At 39.5% G+C, this 23,915-nt stretch overlaps 1 protein-coding gene across 8 annotated transcripts in view; it reads left to right on the top strand.

Moving 5' to 3' along the window:
• Positions 1-23,915, top strand: part of Vezt (vezatin, adherens junctions transmembrane protein) — a 60,814-nt gene that overhangs the window by 27,306 nt on the left and 9,593 nt on the right. For 5 of the 8 annotated variants that reach the window (XM_055627767.1, XM_055627765.1, XM_055627764.1 and 2 more), the window contains exons 4-9: positions 1,502-1,674; positions 5,152-5,427; positions 8,718-8,867; positions 12,315-12,462; positions 19,615-19,946; positions 23,206-23,399. In XM_055627767.1, coding sequence (XP_055483742.1) covers positions 1,502-1,674; positions 5,152-5,427; positions 8,718-8,867; positions 12,315-12,462; positions 19,615-19,946; positions 23,206-23,399 — 1,273 coding nt within the window. The remainder of the gene's footprint in view (positions 1-1,501; positions 1,675-5,151; positions 5,428-8,717; positions 8,868-12,314; positions 12,463-19,614; positions 19,947-23,205; positions 23,400-23,915) is intronic. The other 3 variants (XM_055627766.1, XM_055627771.1, XM_055627770.1) reach the window with 1 other exon arrangement.

Raw genomic sequence — 23,915 nt, 5'->3', positions numbered from 1 at the left:
GTTGGTTGGTTGGTTGGTTGGTTGGTTGGTTGGTTGGTTGGTTGGTTTTTTAGGGAAGGGTTTCTCTGTGTAGCCATGGCTGTACAGGAACTCACTCTGTAGACTAGCCTGGCCTCAAATTCACAAAGATCCACCTGCCTCTGTCTCCCGAGTGCAGGGAATAAAGATGTGCACCACCATTGCCCTGCATATGTCAATTTATTTAATCCTATAAAGTATGTACTGTTGCTACTCTCCTTGCAGATGAGGAAATTGGCACTGGGATATTACTAACTTGCTTAAGTTATAGAGCCAAGATCCAGGCCAGGGTACTTAAGTCTTGGCTTTCAGGCTTGTTAAACACGACCAGTTTACCTAGTATCCAGCAGTAATACAGAGCTCACAGCTATACGAATGACCTTGGGTGCTACGTTTTAGTTAGCTAAAAGTAAGTTCTGGTATGCTGAGGCCTGTTGGTCCTCCTCCCAAGGGTCTAGCCCGTTGGTGAGGACAGGGGTTCAGGCAGAGGGGTTGAGAGGTGTGGTTCCTCCACACCATCTTCAAGCCTGCCATTGGTTGTTGGTCTCCAGGCAGGCTCCCAAACGTCAGGCCATGCACCCTCTGCAACCTCCACACCCTCCGCCTGACTACTTTCACCGTCATGTCAGCGGAAATTGCCCAAGTGGAAGTCACTCTAAGCCTTGAGCCTCAACAGATCCTAGAATAGATGGCTGTGAGTCATTATGTGGTTGCTAGGAATTGAACTCAGGACCTCTGGAAGACTAGGCAGTGCTCTTAGGCACTGAGCCATCTTTCCAGCCCACAGGGTTACACATCTTAATCCTTCCCAAACAACCCCACCAACTAGAGACCACGTACTCAAACATGTGAACTTATGGAAGCAAGTCTCATTCAAATCACCACACTGGTTCAATTGTTACAGTATCCAGAGTCAACATCTTTTGTATTATATTTTCTATGTGTATTATATTTTTCACATTGCATACCAGTAATTTAATTAAGAAGGTGTAAGTGACTAAGCTTATTAATCTGTAATTACTTTGCATCTCATTACCAAAAATTTATTTTTCACATCTGTAGCTTAATAATGTCCACCTCAATCTTATTTATCTATCTATTTATTTATTTATTTATCTATCTATCTATTTATTTATTTATTTATTTATTTATTTATTTTTGAGACTGGGTTTCTCTGTGTAGCCTTGGCTGTCCTGGACTTGCTTTGTAGACCAGGCTGGCCTTGAACTCACACTGATCCACCTCTGCCTCCAGAGTGCTGGGATTAAAGGCATGTGCCCCCATGCCTGGCTACCCACCTCATGTTTTATATTTACAGTGAAAATAAAACCACAGGTATCACACTAAGGAGAGATTGAATTGTTGTTTCTTCCTGGATTCTACTTTGAAAATAAATACCTGTAACTGGAACTAATATTGAATTTAGGATTTAATGCAGCATTACATATGTATTAATACCTCTCTTCCTGTATTTGATGGCAAGGACACCGGATTTCGACTGGATTCACTGTATACCATCCTGCAACAGGAAGTCCTGCTACAAGAGGATGTGGAGCTAATTGAGCTGCTTGATCCCAGCATCCTGTCTGCAGGGCAACCTCAACAAGAAAATGGACACCTTCCAACACTCTGCTCCCTGGCAACCCCTAATATTTGGTATTGTCCAGAAAACCTTTCTCTTTTGACTACATATATATAGAGTATTGGCAGAAGAAATCTATCATATTCTCTATTGTAAAGCCTTAGAAATAGCCTATATGTTTAGAATTATAACAGATGCAGTGATATGCCAGAGATAAAAACAAAACAAAAATTAAACAGTGCTAGAAAAAAGTTATCGTGTATTTAAGTAAAATTAGTTCTTTATTTAGCAGCTCACTATCAGGGATAAATGTCTCAAAATGTTGGTGTAACAATGCAGTGTACATATCAGCTCTAGCCAGTTAATGTCATAGCTGTGTTCCAGAAATACTAAAGGTTAAACCGTGGAGATAAAGCATCAATTTTTGATATATTGGCTGAGAAGAAATCAAAACAGATAACATAACTAATGACTTGAACTATTCTAAAGCTTACTTGAAAAGCTGAGGCAGGAAGATCATAGGATCCCAGGAGTTAGAGGCCAGCCTGGGCAATATAGCAAAGACTCTGTCTCAAAAGAAAAGAAACAGTCAAACAAGAACAATCCTGCAACATTTCAGCTGATGAAAATATTTAGGTCTAATGCAAAAGTCCTAGGTCATAATATGTCTTGAAATAGTTTTTTCCAAAAAAGAAAAGATAAATACTAAAAGATCTTATGAATGTTCATATATGTATAGGAATTGTTGATGCCCTTGTATTCATTCATTATGTTTGACAGAGAAGAATGAATCAAAGAATGTAGTTACTGCCCAAACTGTTCAAGTTCCAGAAGTAGCTCTATTCACTGTTCTGTGATCTGAATTTATCTGTCCTGTTACATTGTATTGGATAGCCAAGTGTTTCCAAGCCAGCAGTCACTGAAATACCATCATAAGGAAATAAACATTTTTCTATTCAAAGTAGAAGAATTTGCCTGGCATGGTGGTATGTACCTGGATTCCCACAAGTGTAGTTATAGTCTAGGCTACTAAGATGCTTGCTTGAGCCCAAAAGTTCAAGACCGTCCTGAACAACACAGTGAAAACCAAAAGACCTACAACAATAGATACTAATATGTATATTTTATAAGTATTTATATAAATAAGTGAATTTAAAGTCTGAAAAGAATGAACTCTAAATGCTAAGCATTTATAGGTCTTGAGAGATAGCTCATTTGCTAAATGTTCACCATGCAAGCATGATGACCAGAGTTCAATTCCAGAACCCACCACATTTTCTATAAAAGGTTGCTATGGTAGCGTATGCTTATAATACCAGTGCTGGAGAGACAAAGACAGGAGCTCCCTGGGGCTCGCTGCATAGCCCAGCCTAACGAATCTGGAAGGATTAAAAACAAAAACCAAAATGAGCTGATTGTGATGGTGCATGCCTATAATCCAAGCACTCAGGAGAGAGAGGCAGGTGGATCTTTGTGAGTTTGAGGCCAGCCTGGTCAATAGAGCAAGTACCATGCCAGCTAGGGCTACATAGAGAGATCCTATCTCAGAAAAACAAACAATAACAACAACAAACAAGGTGGGTGGCACCTGAAGAATGACACTAAAGTTGACCTCTGCCATCCCACGCATACACATAGACATGTGCATACACAGGTTTTCAGTAAAAGCCGTAATGGGGTTTAATCCATAAAGATTATGGGCTGAAAAATGATGAGATTTCATAAATGCTTTTCGAATTTGCTGTTGTCTTAATTACTGCTCTATTGCTGAGGAAACAGCATGACCAAGGCAACTTACAAAAGAATGCATGTAGTTGGGACCTTGCTTACAGTTTTAGAGGGCTAGTCTATTATCATCATGGCCAGAAACAGTTATGGGGCTGGAGCAGTAGCTGAGAGCTTTACATCCTGATCCACAGGCAACAGGCAGAGAGAAAAGAGAAACCTCAAAGCCCACCCCCAGTGACATACTTCCTTCAACAAGGCCAGAGTCACTTCAACAAGGCCACACCCACTTCAACAAGGCCACACTTCCTAATAATTCTTAACATTTCCACTCCCTGCTGACTAACCATTCAAATATATATGAGCCTATGGAGCCCATTCTCATTAAACCACCACAGCTGGTACTATGTGCAACTAAATGATGTGATTTTAATTTACGATTTTACTAGGATAGTAAATTAATTGTCTTTAGAAGCAGTGGATTCTGAAAGAAGTTAGAGCTAACATTTACTAAGAAGTACTCCTCAGACTGGGAGATGGCTCAAAGGGTAAAGTGCTTGCCACACAAGCGTTAGTGCCTAAACTCAGATTTCTGGCACCCACATGAAAGTCTAAAAACCAGCTGTGGTTGTATGCACCTGCCCTAGCAGTGCGTAGGAGGAGATGAGCAGACCCTGAGGCCGTGATGGCCAGTCAGTGTAGTCAAGATGATGAGCTGTAAAAAGACCCTGTTTCAAAAAGTAAGGTGTAAAGGGAGGGAGGGACAAAGCCGCATGCAATGCATAAGAAGCATTCTCACATGATTTTGTTTGATATGACTGTTACTCCCAATTCTAGCTGATGCTGTCTTCACATATCCTTAGATGGATTACCCTGTATTCTTGTTTTATGTATAAACATTTCGCCAAAGTTTTCACTGCTTAAGAGAAATATTTTAATCTATTAGATTTACAATCAACCCAAATAAAATTTCATGTATACTTTTATTTCCATTTATGTAATGTAGAAGTGCAAACAAAGCTTGTCTATTTCATGATCTGTGGCAAGAATGTTTTTTCAAGTTAGTGATGATTATTAAATTAGGTGACTATTCATTTACCAACTGTGTTTTATTGTTGTTGTTTTGACTTTGATCTTTTTTTATAATATAAATTTATTTATTTATTATGTATACAATATCTGCATATATGCCTTCACATCAGAAGAGGGCGCCAGATCTCATTATAAATGGTTGTGAGCCACCATGTGGTTGCTGGGAATTGAACTCAGGACCCCTGGGAGAGCAGCCAGTGCTCTTAACCTCTGAGCCATCTCTCCAGCCCGACTTGGATCTTTTTTGAGACAAGGCTTTATTCTATCCAGCCTCCTAAGTGTTTGGATTGCAGGTATGCACCATCATGCCTGCAAGTAAGGTGTAGAATTGCTTCTATGTAAAACATGTTTTTGTGCAAATGACTTTAGGTAAAACAAACTCAGAATACCTCTAAGATACTATTTTTACTTTTAAATCTATAAAGTTAGACTTTTAAATCTATAATTAGATATCATACTTCCTCAAACAGTAGTAGAAAACATATCTTTCCAGAGTCCTCTACCTAAATTCACCAGCTCAGATTTTAACCTACGCAAAACTATCTAATATGCTAGATGTTTAAAACTATCCCACATCACCCTATCACATGTCACATTTTAAAAGTATTGTTCCACAAAGAAGCTAACATTTTGTTTTAATAAACTGAAATATATTATTGTCTTTATTAATTCAAGTAAATGACCTCTTTTTTTCCATGTCTGATGGCTATTTTTCTTCATTTCTGTGTTCATAGGGATGTCTCAATGCTATTTGCCTTCATTAGTTTGCTCATCATGCTTCCCACTTGGTGGATTGTATCTTCCTGGCTGGTATGGGGAGTAACTATATTTATTTACTTGATCATACGAGTTTTGAAATTATGGAGGACAGCCAAACTGCAAATGACTCTGAAAAAATATAGGGTCCGTTTGGAAGATATGGCAGCAAATAGCCGAGCCTTCACTAACCTTGTAAGAAAATCTCTACGTCTCATTCAAGAAACTGAAGTCATTTCCAGGGGATTTACTCTGTGAGTTCACTTCTCACCTTACTTTTTAAATGATTCTGTTCTGCTGTTTACTTTAAGGAGAATGTCATCTGTTTTTATTTTTGTGTTACAGTTATGGCAGGAGACATCCACATAGTTCATGAGTGAAGAGATATGCTAGATGGCTGTATAATAGGGTTCTGCTTTTCTACTTGGATTCATGTTTTGTAAAAAATGTTTTGCAAATCATAGTTGCTTTGGCCTATTACTGTGTGACTGTATGAGATAATGATAGTTTTAACACTAAACTTCATTTGCCAAACTGCCCAATAAATGTTTGCCTCCTTTATTCCTTATCAGAAGACCTCGTTACCCAGTTTAGATGGTAGATGTATCTGCCCTGAGCTCACTTTAAAATCTAAACAATAATAATGCTTCCTGGGTAACCATTAGCAGCTGCTGTTGCACTAGAACTTTCATGATATCATGCTAATAATGATGTACATTCCCATGGGAAACTAAATAGTTAGCGGTCAAGCCGTCAGGATATACTGGATACTTACTGGAAGGGGAACTGCAAGACTAGGGTGGTGGCACAGCAGGTAAGAACACTTGTGCAAACATGATGACTTGTTCACATCCCCTGCACCTATATAAAAAGCCAGGTGTGGCCACATGTAACCCCAGTGCTATAGAAGAGCAGGGACAGGAGCATTGCTGAGGCTTACTGGCCACAAGCCTAGCTCTAGATTCAATGATAAAGCCTGTCTCAAGAGAATAAAGCAGTTCATGGAAGTGCAGGGCACCTAGTCTTGTGAATACACTGGCACCTATATTCATGTACATACACCACATATCACACACAGAGGGCAGGGTTGCACTCATTAGGAACAAGCTATGTTCCGTGTGCTGTGCTAATCATTTTTGCATACAACTAAAGGTGTTCATAGAGCAATTATTCATATCCATTGCTTCTGCCTTCCAAAGCCCATTTCCAGTACAGGAAGCTACCCACTAAATGTTCACAGATGGCAGTTAGACTGTGCTATATGTAATAGTTCATGTAATTTTTAAATGTCTTAATTAACACATATTAATTATATAATGAGTTTTGTTTTGACAATTTCATGCATGTACATAATATATTTCAATCATATTGACCTTTTGTCACCTCTCTTGTCCCCTTTCCACCATGTAACATTTTTCTGTTGCATTTTTAATTGGAAAAAATGAGTATGCAGTGAACAATTACTGTTTTTAATTAGTTGAGGCTGGAGTACAGTGAATCAGGAGGGAGATCCTGCCTGTAGCCTTTGCTGTTCTCTTTGCTGTGCTCTAGGTTACTACTTCATCTTGCCCTAAAGCTCTATCTGGAAAATGATGGAGTAGGGAAGTGGAGCAATCTGTAGCAGTCACCATGCCCTTGTGCTCCCTATAACAATCTTGACAGTACAGATGATTGTCTTAGTTAGGGTTTTATTGCTGTGAAGAGGCACCATGACCAGAGCAACTCTTATAAAGGAAAACATTTCACTGGGGCTGGCTCACACTTCCAGAGGCTTAGTCCATTATCATCATGGCAGGAAACATGGAACCACACAGGCAGATGTGGTTACATGTTGATCCAGAGGCAGCAGAAGTGAATGCCATACTAGGCCTAGCTTGAGCTTCTGAGACTTGAAAGTCTGCCCCAGGAACACACCTCCTCCAACAAACTCACACCCATTCCAACAAGGCCACACCTCCTAGTAGGGCTGCTCCCTATGGGCCTATGGGAGTCATTTTTACTCAAACCATCACAATGATATTGAAGAATTTTATGGCATTTGCTGCTTGGTGCAAAGCAATTCTGTGTGTGATGATTTTGTCCTTCCATTGGATTAGATCCAGTTGTTACCAGTAGTTAGCAAATTTTAAGTTGGTTGTCAAATTTTAAAACTTAAAAAGTCACACTTAAATTAAGTAATATCTCCTTCCATTGTTGACTTACACAGCCTTTTATTGAGAGGCCTGAGTGATGAGTGGCTCTGAGCCCAACCAGTGCTTAGACATGTATACAAGATGCTATGACTCTTGTCAGTTTTCTGACTTTTACCCGTATCCATGGAATTAGCATGAAAAGGTAAATTAGGCCATTAAGCATGATTCACCCCCTGGTTACGCTTTTGTACCACCCAGGTGGCAGGTGGGTAAAAAGAAGGAAGACATCACTTCATGGTCTCCATCTAACTGGACAGTAGATTGAAAAGTCACAAGGGATAATAAACCTTGCCTCATGACATCTTAGAAATATTTCAGTTTGTAAAGTTGATTCAGCAGAGCACAAACCCTTCTGCTTCACACTGAAATCAGTAATGGTGTGCCTCAATGTTTCCTTTTTTGTGTGTGTGTGTGTGTTCCATTACTTAAAACTGATTCTGTCTATCTTTTATCCATATATTTTAGTTTGGTTTTACTTTGTGAAAATTCTATTTCAATTTCTGTTTTATAGATTAGTGGTTTCATGAAGAAGGTTTACAAATGCTTTTGTCTTGCTATTGGAGGAAATTACTGGTTAGAATAACTGCAGCATTTAACCCTGCTTACCCTCAGTCATAAAGAAACACATTCCATGCCATTGTTGCCAACGCTTTCCATTGGCCTAAGGAAAGCCCATGAAATGTGAGAGCATCTGGCCTGGCACACAGTAATCCTTACTTTGCCTTTCTACTTGCATTCCCCTGCTGGCCACTGGTCCTGTTACCTTCCTGCGTCCCCTACTTCATTATGAGTAGGTAAGTGCCAGTGGCAGCAGGTGGGTAAGTAACGTTCCCCCACGTTCATGAACGTACAGAATAAATCTATATATCATAGTTCATTGCTCTGTACATGTCACCAAATAAGTGCGTACTGAACATAATGTAAATGCATACATAATGTAAAAGCATGTGAAAGTATGGATTATTAAACCCTTCAAATAACCTTCTAGATGCTGGTTTTGAAACCTATAAAGTAGTTCTTCTGTAGAATATTTTGTCAGGTAGAGTATCTTTATGTAGAAAGCCATAAATTTAATTAAATATTCCTCATTTCTATTCTATCTCAATTAAAATTCATTTTATCTATATTTGACTAAATATTCCGTGAGATTGTAAAATTTTCAGTTGTTGCCTTATGTTTTGTTTGTGTATTTTAGTGTCTTTGTATGCATCAAGAAAAAGGAGGTGACACTTGATTTGAGATATTTATAATAATTTTAAGAAAGAAATTATTTTTAATTTTATAGAATTATGGCTTTAGGAAACGCAAACTTTAGGACACCTGTACAGTTGTATCACATTTTACTTTTCAAGTTTGCTTGACAGGGTCAGTGCTGCTTGCTCATTTCATAAGGCTGCACAGTGTCCCAGCCAGCATCTCACCGGCCTGCGGAAAGCTGTCTACAGGACTGTAAGAGCCAACGTTCAAGCCGCAAGGCTAGCTACCCTGTACATGCTGAAGAAATATCCTTTTGTCTCCTGTGAGGCTAGCAATGTTCCCAAAGTATATGTTACACTTGCATCCTGTGAATGAACTGTAAATTCAGATTGCCTATTCCAAATCTGATTTCTCTCTTCACTTCTGTTTTAAATCTGGAAGTGCATTGCAGGGGGATGACAGTGACAGAAGAAATTCTGCCCATATGTGGATCATTACTACAGGGGGATATTCTCAAAGTCTTTCTCCTCACATTCAAAGAAAGATGTCAAAGAGCTTCACTTTGTTACATGAGACACTTTAAGAAAATGAGCTAATGTGACAAATTTGTGTCCTGACATGGCAATAATGTGGCAACAGGGAATCCTTCCCCTTTCAAAAAGACTCTATTGCTGGATTGCCCAAGTTCAAATTTTGGCTATATCACTTTTTTACTGAATAGGTGACTCTAGTTAATTTAAACTAGTTTCTTAATTTCCCTTTGCATTACTCTCCTCATCTTTAAAATGGTAGTAATTCCATGATTAATAAATTAAGACTCATAAATATATTAAACCGTGGGTAAATAGAAGGCTAAAAAACTACTCTCTACCTTCAGTCTGCTGGATACTGATCAAGATAATGTTTTGTGTTTATATATGTATTATGTTCTAGTACTTTACACAAACCTTCCTTGATAACTTTTTACCTCTACTTTATGAAAACCAAAAAAAAGTTAAGTAACTTATAATTTAAAACATGTAATATATATGTAAATATGTACTATATATAGGTACACTATATTATCTCTTTGTAAATGAAGAGAAAACAATTGAATTCTCATGAAAAATTTGCCCATCTACTTTCTTCACTGCTTACAATGTCTGCCAGCTATGTGTCAAACACTCTTCCAGATGTTAAAGAGAGAAAAAACTTGTGCTGCCACTTCTGAGAGCTTTTGAGTGTAATCAATAAAGAAATCAGCATTCATAATACAATAAAAATGCTCAGTGTATCTTCCAACATAGTAGGACAGTGTACCTGCCCTAATGGATTAAAGAAGGCTTTCCTGGGAACTGTCCCTCAAAGAATGAACAGGAGTTGATCATGAGACTATGAGTGCACTATAGATAGCAGGAAGCAAAAGTACAGGGAGAGTCGGGCAGGCTGGCGCATGCCTTTGATCCCAGCAGAGGCAGGTGGATCTCTGAGTTCTGGGTCAGACTGGTCTATAGAGTGAGACAGACAGGGCTACACAGAGAACTCTGTCTTGGAAAAAAACAAACAAAAGAATATGGAAAGAAGGTTTGATAGTGGCTTGTGAACTCCAAGTAGCTAGTCATTCATGAGAATTTCTTAAACATGATTTTAGACACTGTGCTAGTCACTAGCTGTACGTTGTTTCATGTGTAAATACAGTCTACCCCATGGAGCATAAATTTAGAGTAGGGAGAATGAGGCAAATTGCTCATACCAGTCAACTTTTCTCAATACTGAGGACCGTGCAGTGAACAAGTGACCCTTGTTCCAATGAAGCTTGCTTTCTAATAGATAAGATAATAAAAATGAGCAGTTAAGATTTGCAGATATGATTACCGTAAAGGAGGAGGTCCATGAATATAAGGTAGAGAACTGTTACTGGGTATTACATTCACTGGGTAGTAGGACACCTCTTTGAGGAGCTGGCACTGAAACTAACACCTGAGTGATGAGAAAGACCTAACAGAAGTGTATATTTAGATGGACCAGAAAGTAGAAAGGCTTTGTGGTAGAGGGGAATTAAAGTATAGAAAGAAGATCATCATGACTAGTGAATGGTATTTTGGGGTTTGGAGTAAGAGGTGGGCAGAGACCAGATTGTATTTTCTAGACCAGAAACTTCAGGAAGTTAAAATAAAAAAGAATCCACCATTCATTTATTTGAGAAGAACAGACAGACAAGTAAAACCCAGTATAGCTGACCAAAGTAAGCAATAAAATATGCAATATTATTAATGAGAACATTCTGTAACCATGGGTGTCCAAGAAACTTTAATAGACCTAGTTTGTTCAATTCCATGATTGCAATTTTGGAAATAGAGGGAAAAAATTGCTCACTGCTTATCAAAATGCAGATCCCCAAAACTGACCCCCCAAAAGAATTAAAAGCTTGAAGAAATTGAAATGTGATTTTAAAATATTTAATTTGAAAAAAAAAGTGTACCTAGCTTCATAGAAAGAATGGAAAATATGCAACAGTTTAAAACAACAGTGAGGAGGACCATTGTGTTTGTGTGTCATGACTATAATCCCAGCATTGCATGTAGTCCAGAGACAGAGGCAAGAAGATAAAGAGTTTGTGGCCAGCCTCTGCTACACAATGAGATCCTGTCTCAAGAGTAAAAACTCTAAACCATAGGGGTAGGAACCCCTCTACTATCATTTTACTTGTGATAATCTTGGCATCAAAACATGACATATTACAAAGAATAAAAACTACAGCTCAGGTCCTGGGAAGGCGGCTTAGCAGTTAAGAGCTCTGGCTGCTCTTCCAGAGGACCAGCATTCTGCTTCCCAACACCCACATGGCCACAACCATCTGTGCCACTAGGTCCAGATGATCTGGCACCCTTGTCTAGCCTCCAAGGGCTTTGTAGGCACATGGTGCAGAGACATACATGTAGGTACAGCATTAATATACATAAAATGGAAATGAATAAATCTTTTTAAAAAGCACAAACTACAGGCCAATATTATAGAGAAATATTTAATAGAATGTTATAAATTTAGTCTAGGACTAAATCCAAAGATTATTGTAATATGTTCAAGTGTGTAAATGCTAGAAGGGAGCAGATAGGGTCCACATCAAGAATTGAATTGGCTGGGTCTGTGAAATGGCTGAATGAGTACAGGCACTTGCCACCAAGCCTGAAGACCTGAGTTTGATCTGTGGGACCACATGGAAGAAGGAGATCATCAATTCCTGCAGTTGTCCTCTGACCTCCATATCATGCTTCTACCCAAATAAATGTGATTTTAAAAATACTTCTATTTAAGATTTTTTAAGTGTATGGGGCTTCCTGTAAGGCATTTGTGAAAATGGTTCACTACCCTTTTAGCCCAGAACACCCCACAAAATTAGAACAATCAGAGGTACAGAACTTGATGTTCACTTTAGGAATGTCCATGAAACTGCCCAGGGTATCAAGGATGTGCATACCTATCTGAAAAGCACCAAGTGTATGAAATATGTCACTTCAAGGAATCCCTGTGTGCCATTCCTGTGTACCGTCCAGCAGTGTAATGGAGAGTCAGTAAGAGTGCCGAGGTCAAATAGTGTGGCTGGACACAGGGTCCTTGACCTAAAAAAAAATGCTAGAGTTTTGCTTCATGTGCTTTAGAACAATCTTCAGTCTAAGTTCAGAATGAAGTCAGCAACCATAGTTTTGGATGCTTTTGGCTATCTGAAATGTGTTAGTGAAAAGGTGTTGTTGATTGCCTTAACCTAATTTAACCTACCCCCTGAACTCTGAGAGCGACAATGTCACCAACTACATCTGTGTGGTACCTTTTAAGGAGCTGGGGCTTGGACTCAGTGAAGAACAGATATCCGAAGAGGAAGCTCATAACCTGACAGATGGCTTCAGCCTGCCAGCCTTGAAGGTAAGCAGCCCGTTTGAAAGGAGGGACTGAGGAGCATGCACAGGCACTGCTCCTGTTCACCTTCCATGTTGCTCCATGCCATTGTTTCCATGCCTTACATGTTATGACCCTGCCTTTGAGAGATAGAGATTAAGAGAGATCATACAGATTAAGTGAAGAGGGCCTTGTATTTTGGTGTCAGTGCTCTTAATTTAAGAATGACATCGAGTACGTTTAGAAATATGAATTGCTTGATAGGAATCCTGCATGAGTCTGTCTCAAAAAATCTGGGTAAAGTGCTTAATATGTACATTTTCCTTCATAGAATCCCCCCAATTTTTCTTCATACCTTAAGAAATAATTTCTTCACTAGAAACAGCCACATGAAAGAATATAATTGCCAATATAAAAATGAGATTTCAAACTTCAAAAAGCATATATTTTAAGTACCATAAAGTAAGATTATAATAACTTGAATTCTTTCCATATGAAAAGTACTATGGTAGCCAAAGCATGCAAGGGTAGGAGTTTAGGCCAGTGATAGATCGCATGCCCTAGTGTACACGAGGCTCTGGGGTCCATCCCCAGCACTGCAAATACAGTCAAGCAAACAAAAAGAGCATACAGAAGCTAGGCAAGATACATGGACTGGTCATTCACAGAACAGGAGAACAAAATCATTCAGTGCAATAGAATTTTAAATCATAATATTGAAAGAAAAGCAAATAGAAATACTAAGTCATTTTACAAAGGAAGTTGATAGTAATCATTATCAATGAAGATTCAAAGAAAGCTCACATATAAGTGATAATAGTATTAGCCTGACTGGTGAATTCAAGTCTTCACAAAGGTGTATAGCCTTTATCCCAGAAATCTCACTCTTACTAATCTGAGGATATAATTAGATACACCAATAGTATGCTGAAACCAAATTATAGCTCAGCACTGTAGCATCAGTGGTAACTTACACTAAAAACACTTAGTGAACTGCTTTCTTGATGGCCATAGCAGGGATTTGGTTGGTTGGTTGGTTGGTTGGTTGGTTGGTTGGTTGGTTGGTTGGTTGGTTGGTTGGTTTGGGTTTTGGTTTTTTGAAACTGGGTTTCTCTGCTCTATAGCTCTGGCTATCCTGGAGATCTGTAGAGCAAGCTGGCCTCGAACTCAGAGATATCCCCGCCTCTGCCTTCTGAGGGTTGGGATTAAATACATGCACCACCATAGTTTGGCTGTGGCCATAGAAGCATATTAAAGAAAATAAATAGTGTGGAAAAAAATTTAAGACAAGTTATAAAAGCCATAAACAACCCACCTGTTGTCCAGAATTTAAGAGACTGATGCAGAAGGATCACAGTTCGAGGCCAGCCTGATTGCATACATAGCATGGCTCTGTTCAAAAAAATCAAAACAACAACAAAGGCATACGTGAGTCAGTTTCCAGAAGGTTTTTAAGAAGTCAGTCCAAATGCCTTATATTCCCTTTAGTTTAGCGAGCTGTATGATGATACTTGTTTCTCTTCTTTGAAACTTCCCTTGATTACCATGCAGATCAGTTTAGATGTTGGCATCTTACCAAGATAGATTTTGTGTTGGGATGTATATCTTTTACTTTCACATTTTCTAATCTATATACATTTTCTGATTCTAGAAAATGGAGTACTCCTCTTATCTTGCTCTTATCCCTGCCCTACCTTAGCCACTGTCATTATCGTCATATTCCTGCTTTTCCCTCTTTCCCCCACCCTCTCTCTTTCTCTAACAGCTCTGTTGCCTAAACTGGCCTTGAACTGGAAGTTCCTCCTCATCCTCCAAGTAGCTGGATTATAGACACACACCACCCTACCCATTTAGCATCTTATGTGGGCGATTGCAATGATTTTTTTTTAAGTTATTTGTTTGACAATGCAGTTTGACATACTTTAGAGCTGCTTACAAGTGATTTGTGCTTTGAACTAACCATTCCAATTCCACAAATCTTTCTTAAGGCATTCTAAGTCTATCAAGCCTAGGTGCCAGGTTACTTAGTAACTTTGTGTAGGGGTGAGCACTGCCTAAGTGTGCTCTACTCCAGGCACCTACCTGGAAAATACAGGATTTTTTTTGCAGGTGAGAACTATGGTGGAATAAAGGAATGGCTGCATAGGTTATGGTAGACCAGCATAGTAAACCTTTGTACAGCAGCTATAACTTTGCTTACAAAGACTTTGGAACAATGTCTGCTTCTTCTGCGATACTCAGGTGTATGGTTCCAAAAAAAAAAAAAGAACTGTCAGTCTATTTATAGAAAGGGGAAAAGAGTAGGAAAAAATACTAATAGTACTCACCGAGCTCAGGGGACTTTAAGCAATTTCCAGAGTAATTCTCATGATCATGTGTCTATTCTATATTAAAAAAAAAAGTCTTTTTTGAAAGAATAATTTGTATTTTAACCCTGACTTTAATTTGGACTCAAATAAACTATTCTTTAAACTTATTTTTTTAAAAAAAAAAAAGGAAACTATTAAAACTACAACTGCTTTAAAGTGTTAGATTAAATGAGAAGACTTGCAGAATGTCTAAAGCAGAGCTGGTCATTTAATGGGTCCTTAAAAACAGTCATTGCTTTTTGTTTGTTAGTGTAGATATTTAAAGCTCACGGGCTATATGTCTTCCTTTCTTTTTAATTTTACTTTATGTATATGAGTTTTTGTCCATCTCTGTATCTGCATACCACATTTATGTCCGCAGAAGTCGGAAGACCGTGTCAGGACCCCCAGAGCCTGACTTTACTTTGATGCCCAGCACCACAAGGTGGCTTATAAGTGGTACTGCAAGAACAGCAAGTGTTTCTTACCACTGAGCCATATTGCCATCCTTTTCTTTGTCCCTCATTGCTATTCTTTAAGGTCTAGGAGAAGTAATTGTGATTTTTTATTTAGTTATCAAGATGTCTCACTGACTTTCCTATTTCTGTTTTGAGGTAGCTTTTTATTTGTTTTCTGTTTTTTTAATTAAAATGTAATTGCATAATTTTCTCCCTTCCCTTTCTTCCTTCCTAACACCCCCCTTGCTTCATCTCAAAATCATGGCCTCTTTTTTTTTGGTTGTTATTGTAATGTACATCTTTTCTTTAGTGGTTAATTGTAGTGCGTGTGTAAATGATAAATATGTAACTATCTCCTGCTCAGCCCATTTAGTGTTACTTGTATGTTTATGACTTTAGAGCAGACCACATAGTACCAGATAGCCAGCTAGGGGGCTCATCCCTGGGCAGACTACTGGTCTTGCTCTTGGCATTTCTCAGATTCCTGTAGTTCTTTGTCTAAGGGTAGGGCCCCATGAGATTTCCCCTTCCATATTACTAAGTCTTCTGGTGTTATACTTCTTCATGTCTTGTTTAAGCAGCCATATTGCCAAGGTAGCATGGGTGAAAGCTTCCCTGTCATTTCTAGGAGACATAATCTCATTGCAGCTTTTCTAGGACTCTGAGTCTTAGAACCTTTCTGTCCCCACTTCAGTGAACTTTGGGTACAGGAGTTATGTTATAAATACATCATCTGGGGCTTGGCACCCCATGGGCAGTTGTTCTTTATATTTTGGCCAGCTGAAGCTTTCTGTGCTGGTCTTCTGTTGCAAGGAGAGGCAAAGAGAGGTAAGAGCGGCGCTTGGCTGTGGGTGTAAGGGTAGATATTTAGAATGAAGATAGGAATTATGCTGGTTTAGTAAAGTGGCAGGAGTAGGTTCTTCTCTCAGATCCTCACTAGCCCAGCATGGATGGTAGGTTTCCAGTACCAGGCATAATATCTCTCCTCTTGAGCGGGCCTTAACTCCAATGAGAGAGATCTTGGTTACTACCAAGATGTAAGTGCTGTTATTGCGCCTTAAGATTACCAAACCATGCTGGCTGTCGTTGGGGTTCACAGGTATTACAGCTGAGTAGGACTACTGGTTGTTTTCCTCCTTTAGAAGCTTGCACAGCATCTTCCTGTACTATGAAAGCTGACCTTCAGGGAGCAGGCTTTCAGGTCAGATCCAGTGAGGAGTCTCTGGTTCCTGTGTTCAAAGTGCATGGTGCCTTCTGCTGTAGGTGCTTAGCCTTCAGCCGTGGGGAGGTGATGAAGGGCAGCAGCAATGGCCTATATTGTTTTGAACTTCCCTGGCCAGCAACTCTCTGGCTCTAGGGTTGAAGGAGTTTACTGTCAGCCCAAGGAGATAACTTTATTTGAACTATATGTATATGTACACACATAGATTTATATCTCAAACATAAATAATCCCTAGTATAGTGTATTACTCTCTAGAAGGAGTAAAAGACCTTTTTTCCTCTTAAGTTTTTGTTGTAGTATTTTGTTTGCTGGCTTGCTTGTTTTTGAGGAAGGGTCTTAGTATATTCTGCTAGTTTTGAACTCATGATCTTCAGTAATACTCTTGTCTGCTGAGTAACCAGCACAACAAGTAACCAGCACAAATTCACGCACCACACCTGAATTTTTTAAGTGTTTAACTATTGTTATTGTTGTTGTTACCATAGAGTGCTATATTTTCTGATTTAAGAAGTTAATCCAGATGCCATGAAATATTGAAAATCAAAATTTACTACTCAGCCATTAACTTTGGGTATTCCGTTGGCCAAAGCAGCTTATCTAAAAGAGTAAGCAGAAAAGAATGTGTACCTTCTCCAAAGAATTAAACAGGAAAAAAATCTGTCTCTGAGCTTTGGTAACTGGATGAGGTGACAGAAATTCAGCCATAAGTCAGTCTTTCTTAAGGCATCAGTTGGGTGCCAGCTGCTTCTTTTTCAAAACACTTGACTCACACTACCCCTGTGAATGCCCTTCCCTCAAGTACTAACCCTTCAGGGAATTTCATTGTAATAGGTACTGTTCTCCTGTCAACCATCTGTTCAGAGTACTGCTGCTACTCACCTTTACTACCACTGAACTCTGTGGTTCAGGGACCAGGAACTTGGGTCATCTTGCTAACGTCTAACATCTACTCTCCCATTCTTGAAATCTCAGCAGCTGGAAGGAGCCTGTTAAAATAAAGCATAAGTCATTTTACTCTTGTGCTCAGTAAAATCCAGAATTGTATAATATACATGCTCCCCCACCAAGCTGGTCCCAACCACACTGCCCTTGCTGTTCCTTAGGTGTGTCATGGATGCTACTGCCACAGGACTCTGTACCTACAAATACTGCTTCAGAGCATCCTCTTCCTTCATGGACCACTACTTCCAGATTAAACTTTCAGAGCCCTTCCTGGCCTTCCCCTCTAGTGCTTTCTTTTCTTTCCCCTTTATTTGTGTGTGTGTGAGTGTGTGTGTGTGTGTGTGTGTGTGTAGCGCCACATGAAATCATCATTTACATAGTTTGAAATTTACTTAATAAAGTAATCTCAAGAATGTCCATTTTCAAGGATGTGAATAATTGGAGTCTAAACTGTCTGAAATAGTCTGATCTGTCTGCTGTCTGCTCTTGTTGTGCTGGAGTGTGCTCCCCTATGTGTTCGCTCTGGGCTGCTGCCGCTGCCATTAGGACTGTGTCTGGGGAGATTCTTAGTTGTCTCTGCTCTGTCTCTCAGGTGTGAGTTCACAGAGACTGGAGAGGTAGCTCAGTAGTTAAGAACTCATAATACTCTTGCTGAGGACCCAAGTCCAACTCCAGGGTATCTGATACCCTCTTCTGGACTCTGTAGCCACTTACACTCCCATGTGCAATACCCACACACAAAAGCATATGTACACACATAATTTTTTTTGAAGTTAATCTTTTAAAAAAAATAGGCTTACAATTTTCATACCAGACATGCTCATTCTTAGGACAAAGTAGTAGACTCATTTTGAATCCCATTTTTTTTTCTTTTCTGTTTCTTGAGATAGAGTCTCATGTGTAGGCTTAACTAGGCTGGAACTTGTAGAGATCCATTTGCCTCTGCCTCCTGTGTGTTGGAATTAAAGGTTGTGAACTACCTCAGCAGGCTTGAACCCCAAATTTACTTTCTTAAATCTGTGTGGATGTTTTGCCTGCATGTCTTTGTACCACATGTGTACAGAGCCTCTGTTCCAGGGTCACCTGAAATTTTATATGGTTGTAAGCTGCCTGTCATATGGGTGCTGGGAACGGAATCCAATCTGGGTGCTGGGCAAGCAACAGCTGCTGGTAACTGCTGGGCCATCTTGGCAGCCTCAATTTTTTTTTTTTTTTTTACACGCCAATGGTTTTATTGGCTCCTTCTTTCTCAGATATAGCAGGCAATACTTAGCAGGAGAGCTGAAAGGGAAACTGAGAAATATAGTTTCAGTGTGGGTGAAGGGATACAGGGGGTGTCCAGCATCTCTAGGGACCTTCTTCCTATCCACTGTAATCATGGGTACAATATACCACCGATTTTTGTTTAGAGCATCTATTGCTTCATTTCCTTTCAGCCTCAAATTGTTGATGTGTGTATACGAGTCTACGCATACCCGTAATGTTTCTGTGGAGATCAGAGGGCAACTCATAGGAGTTCTGTCCTTGCACCATGTTGAGTATTGGAGATAAAATTCAAACGGTCATTCATAGTGCCTTTACCCGCTGAGCCATCTCATTAGCCTGAAGAAAATTTGTAGACAGGGTCCTCTATGTATTTCCCTGACTGTCCTGAAACTCAGTGTGTAAAACAGTCTGGCCTCAGACTCAGCAGATCTGCCTGCCATTGTCTCCTGAGTATTGGGATTATAGGTGTGTGCCACCATACCTGGCTTTATTTTATTATTTTAAATTATATGTGTCTGTGTATACCACTTGAAATCGGATTCCTCTGGAGCTGGAGTTACAAGCAGTTAGTTGTGAGCTGTCATATAGGTAGTGGTATTGAACCCAGGTCCTCTGGAAGAACACTGAGTCATCTCTTTAGCCCTTCCTCCATTCTTAGGCCATTTCTATCTAGGATAGAACTGTGCAAAATTACATATATGTGTTTGGCTTCTGTATTAGAATCCTAAATCATCATGTGATTATGATTGCATAATTTGGTAGAGTGTCCTTGGCTAACTTTAGAGTTAGTTCAAGTTCAGTTTAATCATTATTTATGGTAATGTGAAAAGTTAAAGTCAGAATGTAAATAAATTTGTAGTTTGTTTTGAATATTGACAGTATTTTAATTGATCAGTATGTTTCTGCTCTCCTTCCCCCACTTCCTTCTCTCCCTCTCTCTCAGGTTTTGTTCCAACTCTGGGTGGCACAGAGTTCAGAGTTCTTCAGACGCTTGGCCCTGTTGCTTTCTACAGCCAATTCGCCCTCGGGGCCCTTGCTTACTGCAGCACTCTTGCCTCATCGTATTCTGTCCGATGTGACTCAAGGTCTACCTCACGCTCATTCCGCCTGTTTGGAAGAGCTAAAGCGCAGCTATGAGTTCTTCCGGTACTTTGAAACTCAGCACCAGTCAGCACCCCAGCGCTTACCCAGAACTCAGCAGAAGTCGCGAGAGCTGAATAATGTGCACACGGCAGTGCGCAGCTTACAGCTCCACCTGAAGGCGCTGCTCAATGAGTAAGTGTAGAACTGTGGAAGGAAGCACAGTGGCAAGCAAGCGCCATTCTCCTTCCGTTTTGGCTGTCCCTTGTGTCCTCACTAGAAAGAAGAAACGGAGCATGAAGGATGGTTTTTAGGTGTGAGCTATCAAGGAAACAATAATTTGTAAACGCTGTAAGTTTAAGGAAATCATTTGCATTTTTTTCCCTGGCTTGATGTTCCTGATCTTTGAGATATAAAATGGAGAGGGTTATAAAAAATGAGCATCTTTTTAACCCTCTTAAGGTTAAAACTGGAAGCCACAGTCTAAGAGAAATACCTGTCAACACTCTATAGCATTATGAGAGGCATTGCTGTATCTGCCTAAAGGGCAATACTTTGATACTTTCTAAATACATCACAACATGTTTGAAACTATTTCTATAGCACAGAATAAACTTTTTGGCCTCAGTATAAGGTAGTGTCGGCATTTTATATCTTCTGCTTTGCTGTGCTTTCATCAGTTGTATTTTTCTCATCTATTTCTAAATGGAAATTTTCACATTTAAAAATTTAATAAGCCAGGCCTAGTGGTGGATGCCTTTGATCCGAGGAGACAAAGGCAGGTGGCTCTCTATGAGTTCACAGTCAGCCTAGTGTATAGAGAGAGTTCCAGTACAACTAGAGCTACATAAAGAGACTCTGTCTCTAAAAGACAGAGAGTTGAGCCAAAGTATAACATCTGAATGTAGTCATTCCCACTCAATATTTTTTTCAATTAATGTGAAATAGTCATAGTGTAGGAGGGCTGGAGCAAATGGCTAAGTTATTGTGCTGTCAATCAAGAAGGTCATTGGGATTTACTGGACTGATAAGATTGCACTTGATAAACTTAGCTGACCCAGGGTATCAGCCAAGAAGTGGAAAGGGAAATTCATAAATGAGATGTAAGCTAAGAAAGTGTGCAAAAGGACTGGACTACTCAGTAAAGTCAAAGGGTTAACGTAAGTCAGATGAAGGAGGACAAGATCTACAAAGAAGTGTAAGTTCAGAGACATGGTTGAGAAGATAAGTTCTACCTCAGTTCAAGGCTTTTGAGAGGTTGATATAAAACTTATGAAAGACAGGAATAGGAAAAGAGAAGAAGCTGAGGTGAGGGTATCCTGGTGATCTTGCTGTACCATTCAAAGATAGTAGATGAATACTAACCAATTCATGGCAAGTGACATGGACAACAGGCCATGTCTATGTGTGTGGGGAGCAAAGGTTAGATTATCTGAAGGTTTTCTAGAACAACAGGACTGACAGGATAATATATATAATTTGTTATATTATATTGTGGTATCCATAGTATGTATTAAGATTTATTAATTATGCATGTGTCAATGCACTTATATTCAGGTGCCAACAGAGGCCAGAAGAGGGTGTTGGATACTCTAGGGCTGGAATTCTAAATGGTTATGAACTGCCAGAAATGGATACTGAGAACCAAGAACCCGTACTCTAAAAGAGCACTAATACTGAAGCCACCGAGTCGTCTCTCCAGCCCTATGAATATAAGTGATGAGAGGTTTTCATCAATAACTCCAGCTCAGGAGATCCAGCACCCTCCTCTGCAGGCACCAGGCACATGTGGTCCGAGTCATACCTGCAGGCAAAAGATACATGTAAGATAAATCAATCTACAAACAGTTGTTTTTGAAAAAGCGGAGTTTTCGTAGATCGGCTTACGAAGTAGGGCCTGGGTGGTGTGACAGCAGTGTCTGCGTCCCGGAAGCTGAGAACCTGGTAGCTGCTCTGTCTGCAAAGCTGGGTGTCTTAGCAGTCCCAGCCTGGTTCTGAAGGTCTGAATTATTTCTGAAGAGCCGCTGCTTGTGAGTCCACATCACAAGGCCACACAAGCTGGGCTCATGCCAGCAAAGAGTGGCAGCAGCAACAGGGTAGATCGTCAGCAAGGAGCAAAAGCAGCAAGCAAAACACTGCTTTTCCTCGAGTCTTCTCCCTTCATTTAATTCTTCCCGTAAATGCCCTCATAGACCTGAGGATCTGCCTCTTAGTTCACTCACTCTAGATTTAATCAAGTTGACAAGAGTAATTATCATACAGAGAAAAATGAGACTTTAGTGGAAATGTTCTATTAGCCAAAATCAAGTCTCCCAAAAATCTGGAGTACTAAAATCAGAAATATGCCAGGCATATTGGACTACCTTAGACTAAAGGTCGATTAAGGAGGAGAGAATGCTACACTGAGTGGGCGTGGATACAGCACTACACACAAGAGGCAGCAATTGGGGATCGTGCGTGAGAAACGTGTGGTTCTCTTTTAAAATAGAATGTTTCCTATGTGGTACTTTTACTCTAGGATTTTATCTAGCAAGTATACAAGTACAAATCAGTGTAATTTTTTTTTCTATTCTGCTGTTGTAGGACACCTTCCTCCTGTGTGAGTAGGTGAAGTGGTTGGTTGTTGGTGAGTTGGTTGGTTTGAGGCAGGACCCTGCTGTGAATCCCAAGTTATCTGTGAACTCATGCTCCTGTTGCTCAGGCCTCCCGAGTGCTGGGATTGGAAGACTCCACTTTTAAAAGCATTACCTATGATGTTCTGCTTCTTATTTTGAAACCTTTTTGATTTTTGTTTCTGAGCCTTGGCCATTTGTTGTTCTGATTCTCAGTGCCTCACCACAGGACTGTGCATGGGAAAAATTAAAATATTTTTAAAATATTGAAAAAATATATAATTTTCCTGGTTGTTAATTTCTTAACAGTAGGAAATGGCTTAATTTATTCTTTTAGGTCAGAAATTGTCTAGTAGCTAGGCAGTGGTAGCGCATGCTTTTTATCCCAACACTTGGGAGTCAGGGGCAGGGAGATAGATCTCTGAGTGCAAAGCCAGACTTGTCCAGAGAGAAAGTTCCAGGACAACCAGAAAGAAAATCTGTTTCAAAAGCCAAAAAAAAAAAAGAAAGAAAGAAATTGTGTAGTATGTAAGTAATACTTAATACTTGTTGAATAAATTACATAATACTCCTTCTAAATTGTTATTTGTTTCAGTGGGTGTATTAGGTTGCTTAAGCAAGTACTCAGTCACTGAGCTCCATCTCCAGCCCTGCTTGATCATTTTTAAGACTACAATTCAGTGGTAGCAAATACAAACACACTGCTGAACAGCTACTACCACCACTTGTCTGTAGAATTGTTTTATTTTTATAGGCTTAATTTCTTAAAAATACTCCTCTTAAATAATAAAATTTCCATTTTATATTTTAAAAATCTATTTCTGATTTTCTGTGTTGCACAGAGTAATAATTCTTGAAGATGAACTTGAAAAGCTCGTTTGTACTAAAGAAACACAAGAGCAGCTATCAGAGGCTTATCCAATACTAGAACAGAAATTAAAACTGATTGAGCCCCACGTTCAGGCCAGCAACAGTTGCTGGGAAGAAGCCATTTCTCAAGTGGATAAACTGCTACGAAGGAACACAGATAAAAAAGGTACCTCTGGCTTCCTTTAGCATACGCTTATCAGATACGCTCGTTCTGTCCTGCTGGGATTCTGTTCTGTGGCCTGCCTGGTGACAGGATGGAACTGGTTTCCTAAAAGTTCTTAGTTTATTACAAAGAAGAGTTGGATATATGTACAAATTGACACTGAATTCAACATCTTGACTCTGTTTTAATATAAAATACATAATGATTTGAATGGGTATCCTCTCTCCTTTTATAAAAACTGAAATGAAGGGAGAAATGTTGATAGTATTTTCTACTGCCAGAACTTCCAGAAACACAGGTTGAGTAATAAAAGAACTCTTTGAAGTTGGATGTGTTGGTGCACAACTTTAATCTCAACACTAGGGAAGCAGATCTAGGGAAGCAGAGGCAGGAGGAGCTCTGTGAGCTTGAGACTATCCTTGTCTATATAGTGAGCTCCAGGACTACATAGAGAGACCTTGCCTCGAAATAGATAGATAGATAGATAGATAGATAGATAGATAGATAGATAGATAGATA

This window comes from Psammomys obesus, unplaced genomic scaffold (assembly GCF_907164565.1).
Source record: "Psammomys obesus unplaced genomic scaffold, mPsaObe1.curated_primary_1811, whole genome shotgun sequence".
Taxonomy (NCBI): Eukaryota; Metazoa; Chordata; class Mammalia; order Rodentia; family Muridae; genus Psammomys; species Psammomys obesus.
Note: the sequence above shows the minus strand (reverse complement) of the source record. Positions and strands in the feature narration are given on the sequence as shown.